Source organism: Pogona vitticeps, chromosome 1 (assembly GCF_051106095.1).
Source record: "Pogona vitticeps strain Pit_001003342236 chromosome 1, PviZW2.1, whole genome shotgun sequence".
NCBI lineage: Eukaryota > Metazoa > Chordata > Lepidosauria > Squamata > Agamidae > Pogona > Pogona vitticeps.
In genome coordinates this window covers 294,806,973-294,820,022 of record NC_135783.1, presented here as the reverse complement: position 1 = coordinate 294,820,022, position 13,050 = coordinate 294,806,973, and the positions used below count along the sequence as shown (strand labels likewise).

The window sequence follows — 13,050 nt, the reverse complement described above, 5'->3', positions numbered from 1 at the left end:
CCTGAAGTAGGAGCGGCAAGAACGGCTGATATTCTCTAGGGCAGTGGTTCCCAACCTTTTCTGAACTGCAGACCGGTTGTGGGGGGGTGGGGTTGGGGGCACCCCCTTGTGCTCACAGGTGGGTGGGTGGGGCTCGTGCATGCGTGGATAGGCAGGGTGCACACTCACAGATGTGTGGGTGAGTGGGGCATGCTCGTAGGTGGGCTGGGCACGCTTAGGTGGGCAGGCAGGGCACCCGTGTGTGTAGGTGGGCAGGCCGTGCGTGCAGCGGGTGAGAGCATGTGGAGGGTGGGAGATATCTCTCTGCAGACCGGTCCTGCCAAGGCCACGGACTAGCACCAGGCTGCAGACCAGGGGTTGTGGGCCCCTGCTCTAGGGAACAAAATCTATGGCTCCAAGCTCACTACTTAGAATAAAAGCTTCCTTGTGATTTTGCTTCATCTGGTAGTTTCCACATTTTATGCTTTGCAAAACAATCACTGACATGCAGGATTCTTGATGTATATCTAATAGATGTACAAGCCAATAATATCTAGGGGACTAGGAATTTTAACAGCCAGTTTAACAAAATATTTTTATTTATTTACTTTTGATTTGGGGCTCAACATAAGCATCTAAATAAACAAATACTCTGCTTTCTAGTGACCTGGCCACTAGATGGGTGGACTAAAAATTTAAATCACGGTGGCTGGCTAATCATCATAATACAAAAACACAGCCATAATAACAATTAGGAGGAATAAAGACAGAGACTGCTTGAAATGTCATCTTTTGAAAATGTGCAGGGGATAAACAGTAGAATAAGCCACAGAGCAAAATAATTCAGCAAAACTGATTGGTGAAAACAAGAAGAGAAGGTCATAGGCTGAAGCCTTCATCATTTCACAAAACAATCAAGAGATGGTCAAATAAGTCCTTCTCCCAAGACAGTTTTTTAGGCTATGTGTAACTATGGAGAATGGCTTTTTGAGGTGTGAATGAAACTAATATGAACAAACCAATGATACGAAGCAACAGAATTACCTGATTTAGGTTGTCCTTGTGGTATATTGATAATTTTACTTATTTGTTGAAGAACTGCTGGGAAACCCTTCAAACCCTCAGGGCACTGGAGAACAGAATCAAGTCTTCTACCTGGTATCCAATTCAAAAGGCAAAATGAGCAGAAAAATAGGAGAACGTAATAACAACGATAATGATAATGATATGTTGACACAATGGCACGTAAACTATGTGATAGTCACAATTGTTTTAATTTAAAAGGTAATACAAATAAACAGAGAAAGAAAACTTACCCTTCATTTCCAGGCTGGTATTCAACCTTCTTTCTGCAGTTTCTAAGAGGTGTTTGCCAGTTTTCCACAAGTGACACTGAGTAGATGCCAAATCAAAGATGGCCATAGCAGAGGGGCAGAGGCCCTCCAGGACATCCCTTAGGGGATCACTGTGCTCCAGCTGGACACTGCTAGTCCAGAAGTTCTCCTGGAGCATAGGGACTGAGCATTCGGAAGGAGCAAGCAGCTTATCAGTAACATCCGAAATGGAGTAAAACACCATTCCTTTGGAAATGAAGAGAGAAAGCTGAAAAATGATTTGGTCTTGTAAATAACACCTAGCATAGATGCTCAATCCCAAAGACGTCAGACCTTCACTTCTGGTTTTTCTAACAGTTTATAATGAATCTACACGTGTGCCATATCAAAGCAAAAAACAGTCTACCAATCATGGCTTACAGTCTAATAAGCACCTCCTACATCCAATCAATGCATGGAATTCCCAAGACAAAGCAAAATCACACAGTGTAGAAATCTGCTGTTGTTTCCTGGGCCTGTCATGCAGTGTATTTTCAGTTTGGTGGAACACATAAAAGCATGTTTTATACATGGTTAAATTTTAATTCCCTTAAACTCTCACTCATCACAGTTAACACTACACACAGCCCTTTTTATGCTTTAAATCCTACTTCTCTCCATTAATTTCTATCTTTTAATTAATGCCAGATTCTTACCTGCCGCTGCCGCATTCCCAATGGCCTGCAGTGTTGAACGGCCACTGCCAGATTGCTTGAGATTTCCAGATCCCTCAGATGACTGATGCTCAATCTTATCTTCCACTTTTGCCAGTTCCCTGGTTACTTCTTGATAGCGTTCTAAGAAAATCAGCTCACCACAGGAAGCAGAATTCTCCAAACCAAACATGGCAGCAACCTGACACAATGGAATTAAGGAGCCCCACATATTTATTTAGAAGAAGCATTATAAAAACATTCAAATGTGTTCTTGTAGAGCAGGAAGTTGAGATGGTCAATTTTATTGAAAAGATGGAATAATTCTGACAGAGGCACATATCTACAGATAACTTCCTCCAAGAAAGAGTAGTGAGCCAAAGATTTCTTCTGGGTTTATCGGACCCCTTACAGTGTTTTCATTTAAAATCTATGTGGAAGACAATCACAACACTTCCAATATTTGTGTCTCTTAAGTATATAAGTTACTTAACTCTTAAATTAAGCAATAATCTGGAATGTTTGGAGAATGACCCCTGGCTTTTCTGACGATCAGCAGAAAAATAAATAAATAAATAAATAAATAAATGATGTGTGCAAGACAGCTATCATCGACATGGAACTGAGTAGGCTGGAGATGGACATTGTTGCCCTGCAAGAGACGAGATTGCCAGACTCAGGATCAGTCAAAGAAAAAAAATTCTCATTCTTCTGGCAGGGAAAACCATTGAATGAGACCAGGGAATATGGTGATACAAGAGATTGTATCACACGAAAAAGGAAGACCACATATTGACATCAGCAAGACTCGCGATCAGAGAAAAGTGGAGGATGTTTTCGCGAAGGCTTTCACGGCCGGTTTCTAATGGTTGTTTTGGGGTTTTCGGGCTCTTTGGCCGTGTCCTGAAGGTTGTTCTTCCTAATATTTCGCCAGTCTCTGTGGCCGGCATCTTCAGAGGACAGATGGAGTGGCCATGGGGAGCCCCCTCAGCCCGGTTGTAGCAAACGTCTGCATGGAGCATTTCGAGGGACTTGCCCTGGCTTCGGCACCGCTCACACCCACAGTCTGGTTCCGATATGTGGATGACAACTTTGCAATTTGGAGCCACAGTGAAGAAAAACTGGAAGAATTTCTCAACCATCTCAACAGCATCCACCCAAATATACAATTCACCATGGAAAAAGAAACAGAGGGCCAGTTCCCATTCTTAGATGTCATGGTCCTACGCAAAACTGACCTCCGACTGGGACACAAGGTCTACAGAAAACCCACCCACACAGACCAGTAAATACACAAAAACTCCAATCACCACCCACAGCAAAAAAAGAGGCAAAACACTGGTAGACCGTGCAAATCGGAACTGTGAAGCTCAGTTTCTCAGCACTGAACTCAACCATCTGAATTGGGCCCTACAGGCAAATGGCTACTCCAAAAATAAAATCACAAGAGCCATCAAACCAAGAAAACAACACCGAACTGAAGAAGAAAAACAGTCACCCACAAATAAAGTATTTCTGCCATATATCAAAGGGATCACAGACCACATGGGGAAACTTTTGAAAAAACACAACCTACAAACAGGATTCAAGCCCACCACAAAAATACAACAAATGTTACGGTCAGCAAAGGACAGAAGGGACCCCCTCACCACTGCAGGAGTATACCAGATACCTTGCAGTTGTGGCCAGGTATATATTGGAACCACAAAACGAAGCATCCACACCAGAATCAAAGAACATGAGAGACACTGCAGACTAAAACAACCAGAAAAATCTGTAGTAGCTGAACATGCCCTAAAACAAACTGGACATGAAATTCTATTTCAAAATACTGAAATACTGGACAACACCAGCAATCATTACGTTAGACTGCACAGGGAAGCCATTGAAATCCACAAGCACCAGCAGAACAACAAAAAAGAGGAAAGTTTGAAACTCAACAAAACTTGGCTCCCAGCTCTCAAAAATACAGCGTGCAAAAGGTCAACGAACTCTACCCAGCCACAAGGACAGGGGATCACTACACACAAAAGACCAGCTAATGACACCCATCAACCACAGGAACAGATAATCTCTTCTCCTTAGCACAATAATACACCCACAACAATACACACTAATCACCCATCTACAGAAAAAGACAAAAGCCTATCCCTTAGCCATAAATACTTCACTCCTGAAGCCAACTACACCAGAGCACAGAGTGCTGTCCTCTGAAGATGCCGGCCACAGAGACTGGCGAAATGTTAGGAAGAACAACCTTCAGAACATGGCCAAAGAGCCAAAAAAACCCACAACAAACATATCATGTGTTTATACAAAATGCCCAGTGTTACCTGATGAGCTTCCACATAGTTTCCTCTTAAGATGCAGGCAACAAGAAGAGACTCTGGTGGGGAAAGCATCATTGGGATGAGGGAGCTCTCTTGAGGCATGATCTTATATTCTACGTCACTCCAGTCAGACAGAGTGCTAGGGCATCCCTCTAAAAAAAGAGGAAATAAATTATAAACAAAAGCCAGCACTGTAGATGGAACAGTTACAAGGTCCAATAGATATGCTCAGATGTACACAAGCAGCCATACAAGTACAGTGGTGCCCCGCTTTACGATTACCTTGTTAAACAACGAAATCACTTCACGACTATGTTTTTGTGATGGCTATTGCAATCGCTAAACGATGTTTCAAAAGGCGATTTTTGTTTGATGATGATCAGTTCCCTGCTTCGGGAACTGATTCTTCGCATTATAATGATCTAAAAACAGCTGATCGTTGGGTTTCAAAATGGCTGCCCGCTGTGCAAAATGGCTCCCCGCTGTTTTTAGGACAGATTTTTCACTTAACAGGGATCGGAAAATGGCCACCCTATGGAGGATCTTCGCTGGACGATACGGTGTTTCGCCCATTGGAACGCATTGAACGAGATTTTAATGCGTGTCAAGGGGTTTTTCCCTGCTTGACGATGATTTCGCTCTACAGCGATTTCGCTGGAATGGATTATTGTCGTCAAGCGGGGCACCACTGTATATACACAAATTAAGTACTTTATCAAGTTCTGTCATTTCTTAAGTAACTGCAGAACAGATTGAAAGTTTTTCCACTGAATTATTTAAATATACTTAAAATCAAAGTATCAATAATGAAATAAATCATAATCTTTAATTCATATCATATAATCAGATTATATAGTTCTCTCATTGATTGCAATATAATTTGATTATATCATATTATTAGATTTTTACCCCGCCCCCCCTAGACAAAGTCTACTCGGGGTGGCTTACACACATGATAAAACATCATAATATAACATTATAATTATATAATAATAAATGAGACAGTTTAAAAATTAACAGATCAAGGCAGGGAAATTAAAATTTAAAAAATTAGCCATACACCTTCATGCACAAGGTTTTATTTTAAAAAACACACACAAAAAACGTATATTGACTTGTGGAATATTTTCTGACCCTAATGTGAATTACAGTGTATTGAGGGATCAAGGTTACAACTGTGGACAGAGTTAAGTGAAATATACATTTTACCATTCTCAACTAAAGCAAGAAATTTTTATTTCTCCCAGGGTCTAGCTGCTAAAAAGCATATCATATCATTTTTCCTTTATTGCAGCATAGTTCACTGAAAAACAGTGTAGAACTCTTTTTTATTTGTCTACAAAACATACATGACAAGTGGTTACTGTATGTGGAAATTGTTTACATCTTTTGGTGACAATGCAGCAGAATACCTAAATTTTAGGTCAAGGTCTGTGTAGGTTCTGCAACAAAGTATGTTCCTGGGATAATAAAATGTTCTATCCTGGCACATCATGGTTAAGAACAGCAGCTACAGAAGATCTGCGATTGGTATCAAACACTAGGTAAGTCTTCCTGGGGGATACCTCACAGAAACAGGATGGGGATTCAGAAGTGAGAAACCAGCTCCATACCAGATGCACTAGTGATACTCAATTCACTGCTTGTACTCTCCACCAGGGAGCTGGATGTTCTCTTCTTGGAATCTAAAGCAGAAAATAAAAATATTTGGTGAAATATCCTTCAGTTGTTTTCATTTCATTCCTCCAGATCTTTTCGTTCTATATTACATGGGAATAATGGGGAGTAGTAGGATTCTTGGACATACATTGATGCTAAACCAAGACTGCTAGGTTTGAAGGAGTCTCTCCAATTACTCCCCCAAAGCTGGGTTCAGTGTTACAGCATCCATGCAGAGGTTACTGACCATGGAAATTCTCTGTGCCAGGAAACAAGTAGCTCTCTAGGTGTTGTGGGACGACAGCTCACATCAGCCTTGGTCAACATAGCCTATGGTTAAAGGTAAAGGTAAAGGTTCCCCTTGACAATTTTTGTCCAGTCGTGTTCGACTCTAGGGGGCGGTGCTCATCCCCGTTTCCAAGCCATAGAACCAGCGTTTTGTCCGAAGACAATCTTCCGTGGTCACATGGCTAGTGTGACTTAGACACGGAATGCTGTTAAATAGGTGGTCCCTATTTATCTACTTGCATTTGCATGCTTTTGAACTGGTTGGCGGGAGCTTGGACAAGCGACGGGCACTCACTCCGTCGCGTGGATTCGATCTTACGACTGCTGGTCTTCTGACCCTGCAGCACAGGCTTCTGCAGTTTAGCCCGCAGCGCCACCACGTCCCTTAGCCTATGGTTAGGATGATATGATTACAGTTCAACAAAACCTGGAGAATTCACATTTCCTGCCCGCGCAGTAAACCATGGGTATAACTCCTGAAAGCCTTTACTCAGCACTGAAAAAGTGAGTACACCTCTAAAGATGACTCAAAGCAAGTCAGCTGCAGTAAATACAGAAAAGTTACTATTTACTGGTAGCAGACAATGAGGACACAAAGCTGCCAACCCTTGGCAACAGTAATTGCTCACACACTTATCCACTTCCTCTACTGGGGACTGGAAGAGGGAGAAGAGGGATTGATTCCTAAGATCCTATCTCTGTAAGAACTACCTCAGGTTTTAGGAAACTTTCGCCTTCCCAATATTTGGACAACAACTGTTTGAATCCCTTACCATTAGACATACTAGTTAGCAGTGAATGGATCTGTAGGCCAAAACAAGTGGAAAGCAAAAAATTCACTCCACATCCCGACATCCCAGTTTTGGTTACAATGTCCAAGCCTAAAGTAGTACCATGTTTTCCCAGAAATAAGACAGGGTCTTATATTAATTTTTGCTCCCAAAAATGCATTAGGGCTTATTTTCAGAGGATTTTTTTTCCAAGTACAATCTAAATTTATTCAAATACAGTCATGTGATCTTCTTCTGGTTGCTGCACAATGGTGGAGGGCAGAGTTTCACTTAATTGGGGCTTATTTTGGGGGCCGGGCTTATATTATGAACATCCTAAAAAATCATACTAGGGCTTATTTTCAGGTTAGATCTTATTTTCAGGGAAACAGGGTAGTGTAAGCCACAGAGCCTGTTTGCTCACAATGACAGTTGTTCCAGATCTTTGAATCAGGACTCCCCATATAGACCAAAATGGGCTGCAGCCCTGTAATTCACCACAATCTTTTCTAGACACAGGGTTCAGAAAGTAGAGAGCAGACATTTCTTCCATCTTACCTGGCTTTCGCCTTTGAGACTGACTGTGCCTTCTTGAGGTGGACGCTCTGCTTAACTTATCACATGTTCTACTTTGAGTACATTGACTGCCTAGAAAAGCAACATTCAGCCATTTAATTAGTATTCCTCACAAACAGGCTAGAAGAAGGCAGGTCTCATCATATCATAAATTCCTCTATTAAAGTACTGAATAAAACCCAGTTTTTTTTCTTTTACCAAAAATAAATTTAGACTACGGGCAATGCACGTAAAATATATGCTGCAGGTGAATAGCTTTGGATGGAAAATCTGTTAGTTACATTTTGCAGAGCAGGGCCTACATGATGGAGATCCATGTTAAGATAAGTTAAGAATAAGAGACAGGAATCAGCCTATTAGTGACAGAGGGCTGGCAGGAGGAGGTCAGAAGTGCCTTCCATCACAGTGCCCACTACAGGCTGCCTATAATATATTATAGACCATCGGTTCTTAACCTTGAGTTACTCAGGAGTTTTGGACTGCATCTCCCAGAAGCCTTCACCACCAGCTGTGCTGACTGGGGTTTCTGGGAGTTGCAGTTCAAAAGCATCCGAGTAACAAAGGTTAAGAACCACTGTTACAGACTACAGACCGGAAAATTTGGGACTGAAGTCATATCTCTGGTCCAGGTAGTCTAGTATTTTCAACTCTGACAAACAATAGCTCTCCAGAATTTCGGAGATCATTGTTATTCTCCTTGGTGGTCTCCAACGCAAGTACTAACCAGGCCTAGCTCTGCTTAACTTCCAAATCCGGACAAAATAAGGTGTGTTCAGGGTGGTATTATTGCAAGAGTGAACTAGATGTGGAGATACCATTCTGGCAGCAGCACCAACCTCAGCTATTCTCGTTAAGTCAGAAGCAGAGTTAATTTCATACAATGTAGCCAAACCAGAGTGGTGGAAGCTCATTGCAAACAAAGATGGCATGCCTGGTGCCTCCAGTGCTTCCCCTTCTCTTCAAAGATGTTTTCGTCTTTCATCACACAGAAGACTTTTCTCTCCCAATGTATATTGAACCGAATTGATGTGGAACATCACAACCCACCTTCCCTTCATAACAGTAAGGGAATATAATACCCAGTTAAGCAGGTGAAACATTGATCCAAAGGCCCCTATTCTGTAGCAGAATGAAAGTAAACTACAGTCAAGTATCATGAGACTATCATCTAACTCAAAAGATGCAACTTTGCCAAACTGCTTGGGGAAAAATTGTATCCTATCATTTTTGTGCATCTTTTAGATGTGGTTGTAAAGCATTCCACTATAGAGTTTTATGTCATGTCATGAAGCAGGTTTTAATATTCTGTATCTTTCAAAGTTTCTTACTCGTATGGTATGTCTTGTTCCGTACTTGGCTATCCCCAAGACTAACAAAAGTAGTCAAATCTTTGAAAACTCTTACCTGCACTTCTGTTGCTCAGCACTATTTGGAGCCGCCACTGAGCTTCAGAGAGATACTTGGAGAACAATTGCATGCGGGAGGCAAAACCATCCTTATTTATGGATAAATTCAAGCAATCCAGCAGGACCAGCTCCTCTTGAGATGCATGACTTGGGTCCCATGGGGAAGCACCTTCAATTTGTTTCAAATGGTCCAAAAGCATTTTGAGAAAGACTTCCATAGCTACATCATCCACTAGAAATCCACTGACATCTTTAGTTAAATGTTTCAAATCCAAGTACGTCAATCTGAAAGAATCATAAGGGTTGCTGTCCGATTCCAACTCAAGTACCATTTGGGCACTGTGATCTTTGTGAGATTTAGTGACAGTGTGTATCTCTGATTTCCTTTCAGGTCCTGCAGAGTCCTGAGGACTTGCTGAATTGGAAGAACCCTGGCTAGTGCAACACTCTACTCTCCTTGTGACATGGTCCTTTTTTTCAAGGCCAGCTTCCTGTGTATTAACCTCCTCTTGGAATTCATCATCATACAGGTCGCTATAGGAGACAAAGAGCAAGGAGAAGATGTTCTCTAGAAGCTCCAAGCGTAGAGGAACAGGGACAGTCCTCAAAAAATGCTGACACTTGGCAAGATACTGAGCAAAGAGATCCTCACAATCTGAAATATTAAAAAAATACACACATAACATATCAGTGATGGCTTTTCCTTCTTGCATGATCTCATTCAACCACACTCTTACCAGCCAGGACGGAGAATATTCAACCCTCCATATGATGTTGGCTTACAACTACCAGTTTCCTTTAACTTTAGTTAAGCTGGGTGAGGCTGACGGGAGTTGTCATGTCTCCATGTTTCCCATCCCAGTGTTAAGGACTGTATTTCATAGGCTTGCTAACTGCTATTAGCAAGTATTTCCAGACTATTATTGCCTAACCCCATACTTCTAGGACATATCTTGCTTCCAGAGAAATCACACAGCTCATGGAGCCTGTGAAGAAAGGGTACAGGGGAAGTGATGATTCCCCTAAGATCGGCCATGGGGACTGAGTCCCCTATAAACATGAGGAACACAGCTGCTCATCATGGGATCACTTATAACAATTCCTCTTCTTTACCAGGGATGAATGATAAAGAAGAGTTGCAACCGAGGGCATTTCTAGCAATGCCTTAGAAAATAAGCTTCAGTGGAGCTGACTTCTAAGTAAACATATATTAGATCTTGTGCTGTTCCTCATGAAATATATATGTTATGTTATCTGTACCATAAACTGATTTTCATATCAACATATACCAATTTGTATGAAAACCCTCTTCTCCAGAGCTTGGAATACTTTCAGACAGAAGTGTGCAGATTTGTTTTCAGTCTCCAGCTCCCAGAGGTCTGTAGTTGGAGTGGAAAGAGGGGAGAAATCTGCCTATCCCCACTTTCAAAATAATGTAAAAAAAAATTACATGTCCTATGACACATCCCATTATTACAGCATGATCAATTGTATCAGCTGTATTACATTTTTACTTTTTAAAATTAATTTTAAATTATTTTTTTATTTTAAAATTCATCTCTACGGTGCCACATGAGTCTTTGTTAGTTTTGATGCAGTTGGCTAGCACAACTACACTTTTGGAAGATAGAGAATGTGCAATTTTAATATTCAACCATGTAATGTTAAACATGCCTGAAGAGGGTTTTTTAAAGCACCTTATAGTGACTGCATTTGATGGCATGGTTTAAAAACACTCCTGATGTTGCCAATACAATCACAAAATAAAAAAATGGCCGGAAATCAACATGTATTTACCAACTGAATCAATTAAACTTACTGAGTGTTGATTTACCAAGTTCTCATTGCTTCACTGGATCTACTCTAGCTGAGTCTAGCAACTGAATTTAGGCATTAAACAACAGTATCCATTCTCCAAAACAGGAACACAGACTGCTGTTTTACACTGAGCCGAGATTGCCGATCAAGTCTACTTAGTAAGGTATGCACTGACTGTCAACAGCCCTCCAAGTTTTCAGACAGGAATTTCCCTGTGTCTTACCTCAAAATGCCAGGCAAAAACATAGGACCTCCTGCATGCTACACATGTTGCTTTAAGAATAAGCCTTTCCCTTAATGTTTTAGCCCTTATGAAATTCTATAAGAAAGGAGTAAAAGTAGACAACAAGCACTGGGACAAGGAAGTCTAAAGTAAGAAGTCTGTAAAAAAAAAAAGCAGGTGCACAGGGAATGGAAAACATCACTAAATGTGATTAGGACCTATCCACAAGCTGCCAGACCTGGACTAAGAGGCTGATCTGCAGATTCATTTTCCTCAGGTGACTTATCAGAGAGATCTTTGATTAAGAATCTTGCACAGTCCTTGCAGTCCGAAACTTTGTGTGCGTTGATACAGAGTGCATAGATAGCATATTTCATGGCACAAAATGCCTGAAAAAGAATGAGATTGCGTTGCTGGCTCACAAGAGCAGAAACTGGCACCACTGCTGAACCTAAAAAGATATTAAATAATGAATGTTAGTTCAGTTAGATATAGCTGAGGAAATACATTTCAATAGTTTCTGGATCCAACAATCAAGTCATATATTCCAGTCACAAGGCCAAATAAGTGGCAGCCATATACATTTATGAGGACTAACAAATAGCAGTTTATTTCTATGGCAAAAGATAACAGCATTAAGGTCATGGGCCACTTCTCTCTGTAGTATTTCTATCAGTAAATCAAGGAACCCACTGATCTAATATACCCATTTTGTTCTTCAGCTATCCTTGAATCAGTATAGCACATTATGCCTTGATGCAATTCCCCAAATTTTGTTAAGAGACAGGTAGAGATTACTCCTATTAAATGCTATTAACCACTTAAAAACAAACTGTATCTAACTTCTACAGGCAGGAGCAGGGAGATGAGATAATAAATCAAGAGCAGACAAAGTGGCATTAGTGGCCCGGCTGGGTAGAATTACTGGGAGCTGCAGTACAACAACATTATGTGCTGTCAAGTAATTTGCAACTTATGGCAACCCCACGAATAAGTGACTACCCAAAAATTCTATCATCAACAGACCTGATTTGCTCTTGCTAACTCAAGGCTGTGGGTTCCTTTATTGGGTTACTCCATCTCTAACATCTATATGGCTGTATTTGTCACCCCTGTATTAGATGGCTATATATGTCGCTTACACAATTTACCTTCCGCTTCTGTGGCCTTGCCTGGAATTTTCTGCAGAAGCTCAATGACAGCTTCTTCATTCAACATCAACAGATTGGTAAGATGATGGAGAAGGTATAAGGAAGAGTGGCAGTCCAAATTGTGCAAGTACTGCAGAAGAATCTTCTCTGGGATAATATTACTGAAAAAGAAAGCATACTTTCAGAGCTTTGAAATTACTTACTATCCCCATATTGAGTATTAAACTAAAAACATTCAAAATATTCCAAACCCAGATCAGATCAGTTAGCATAAAGTTGGTTTCTTTTTAAAGAAGTATTTCTTGAACCATCCAAGCAGTGGAAAGTTGTCAGAACTCACTTGCGTCAAAGACAAGCGGCGCAGACCCTTTGAAGCTACAGAATGTACATAAAATGTTGACTTATTATGCAGCGTCAAGTTGCTTCTGATGCTACCATTCTGTAGTTCATTTAATGGTCCTTCTATAGCTGGAACTAGCACTTAGATTAAAGCCAGATATACATGTGGGAGCATTTTCCTGTCACCTAAACTTAGGGAGTGTATATGACATAGAAACAAGAAGTTTTGTAGCAACAAATTTGTAGCAAACTTCCAATAAACAGCAAATTACTACATGCATTAAGCATACAAATATCTTTCACTTTCCCATTACCTCCATGGACAGATAACAGATTTTTGCCTCTTTTATCTGAAACACATGCAGCTATTAGTCCACTATGAATGTCTTTCATTATTTTAAGACTGCAGTGACAAGGAGGAAAGAAATAAGTGCAATGTAGAAGTGTGACAGAGAATAGAAATTTAATTCTCTGAGCAAGAGAAT

The 13,050-nt window shown here is 40.8% G+C and overlaps 1 protein-coding gene across 1 annotated transcript in view; it reads right to left on the bottom strand.

Annotated features, from left to right (window-relative positions):
• The window catches only part of ZFYVE26 (zinc finger FYVE-type containing 26), a 75,878-nt gene that overhangs the window by 46,902 nt on the left and 15,926 nt on the right, over positions 1-13,050 (bottom strand). Inside the window, exons 10-18 of the mRNA XM_078390381.1 lie at positions 12,218-12,387; positions 11,314-11,526; positions 9,033-9,689; positions 7,611-7,700; positions 5,949-6,020; positions 4,339-4,487; positions 2,009-2,207; positions 1,296-1,559; positions 1,024-1,134 (exon numbers count right to left, since the gene is read on the bottom strand). Coding sequence (XP_078246507.1) covers positions 1,024-1,134; positions 1,296-1,559; positions 2,009-2,207; positions 4,339-4,487; positions 5,949-6,020; positions 7,611-7,700; positions 9,033-9,689; positions 11,314-11,526; positions 12,218-12,387 — 1,925 coding nt within the window. The remainder of the gene's footprint in view (positions 1-1,023; positions 1,135-1,295; positions 1,560-2,008; positions 2,208-4,338; positions 4,488-5,948; positions 6,021-7,610; positions 7,701-9,032; positions 9,690-11,313; positions 11,527-12,217; positions 12,388-13,050) is intronic.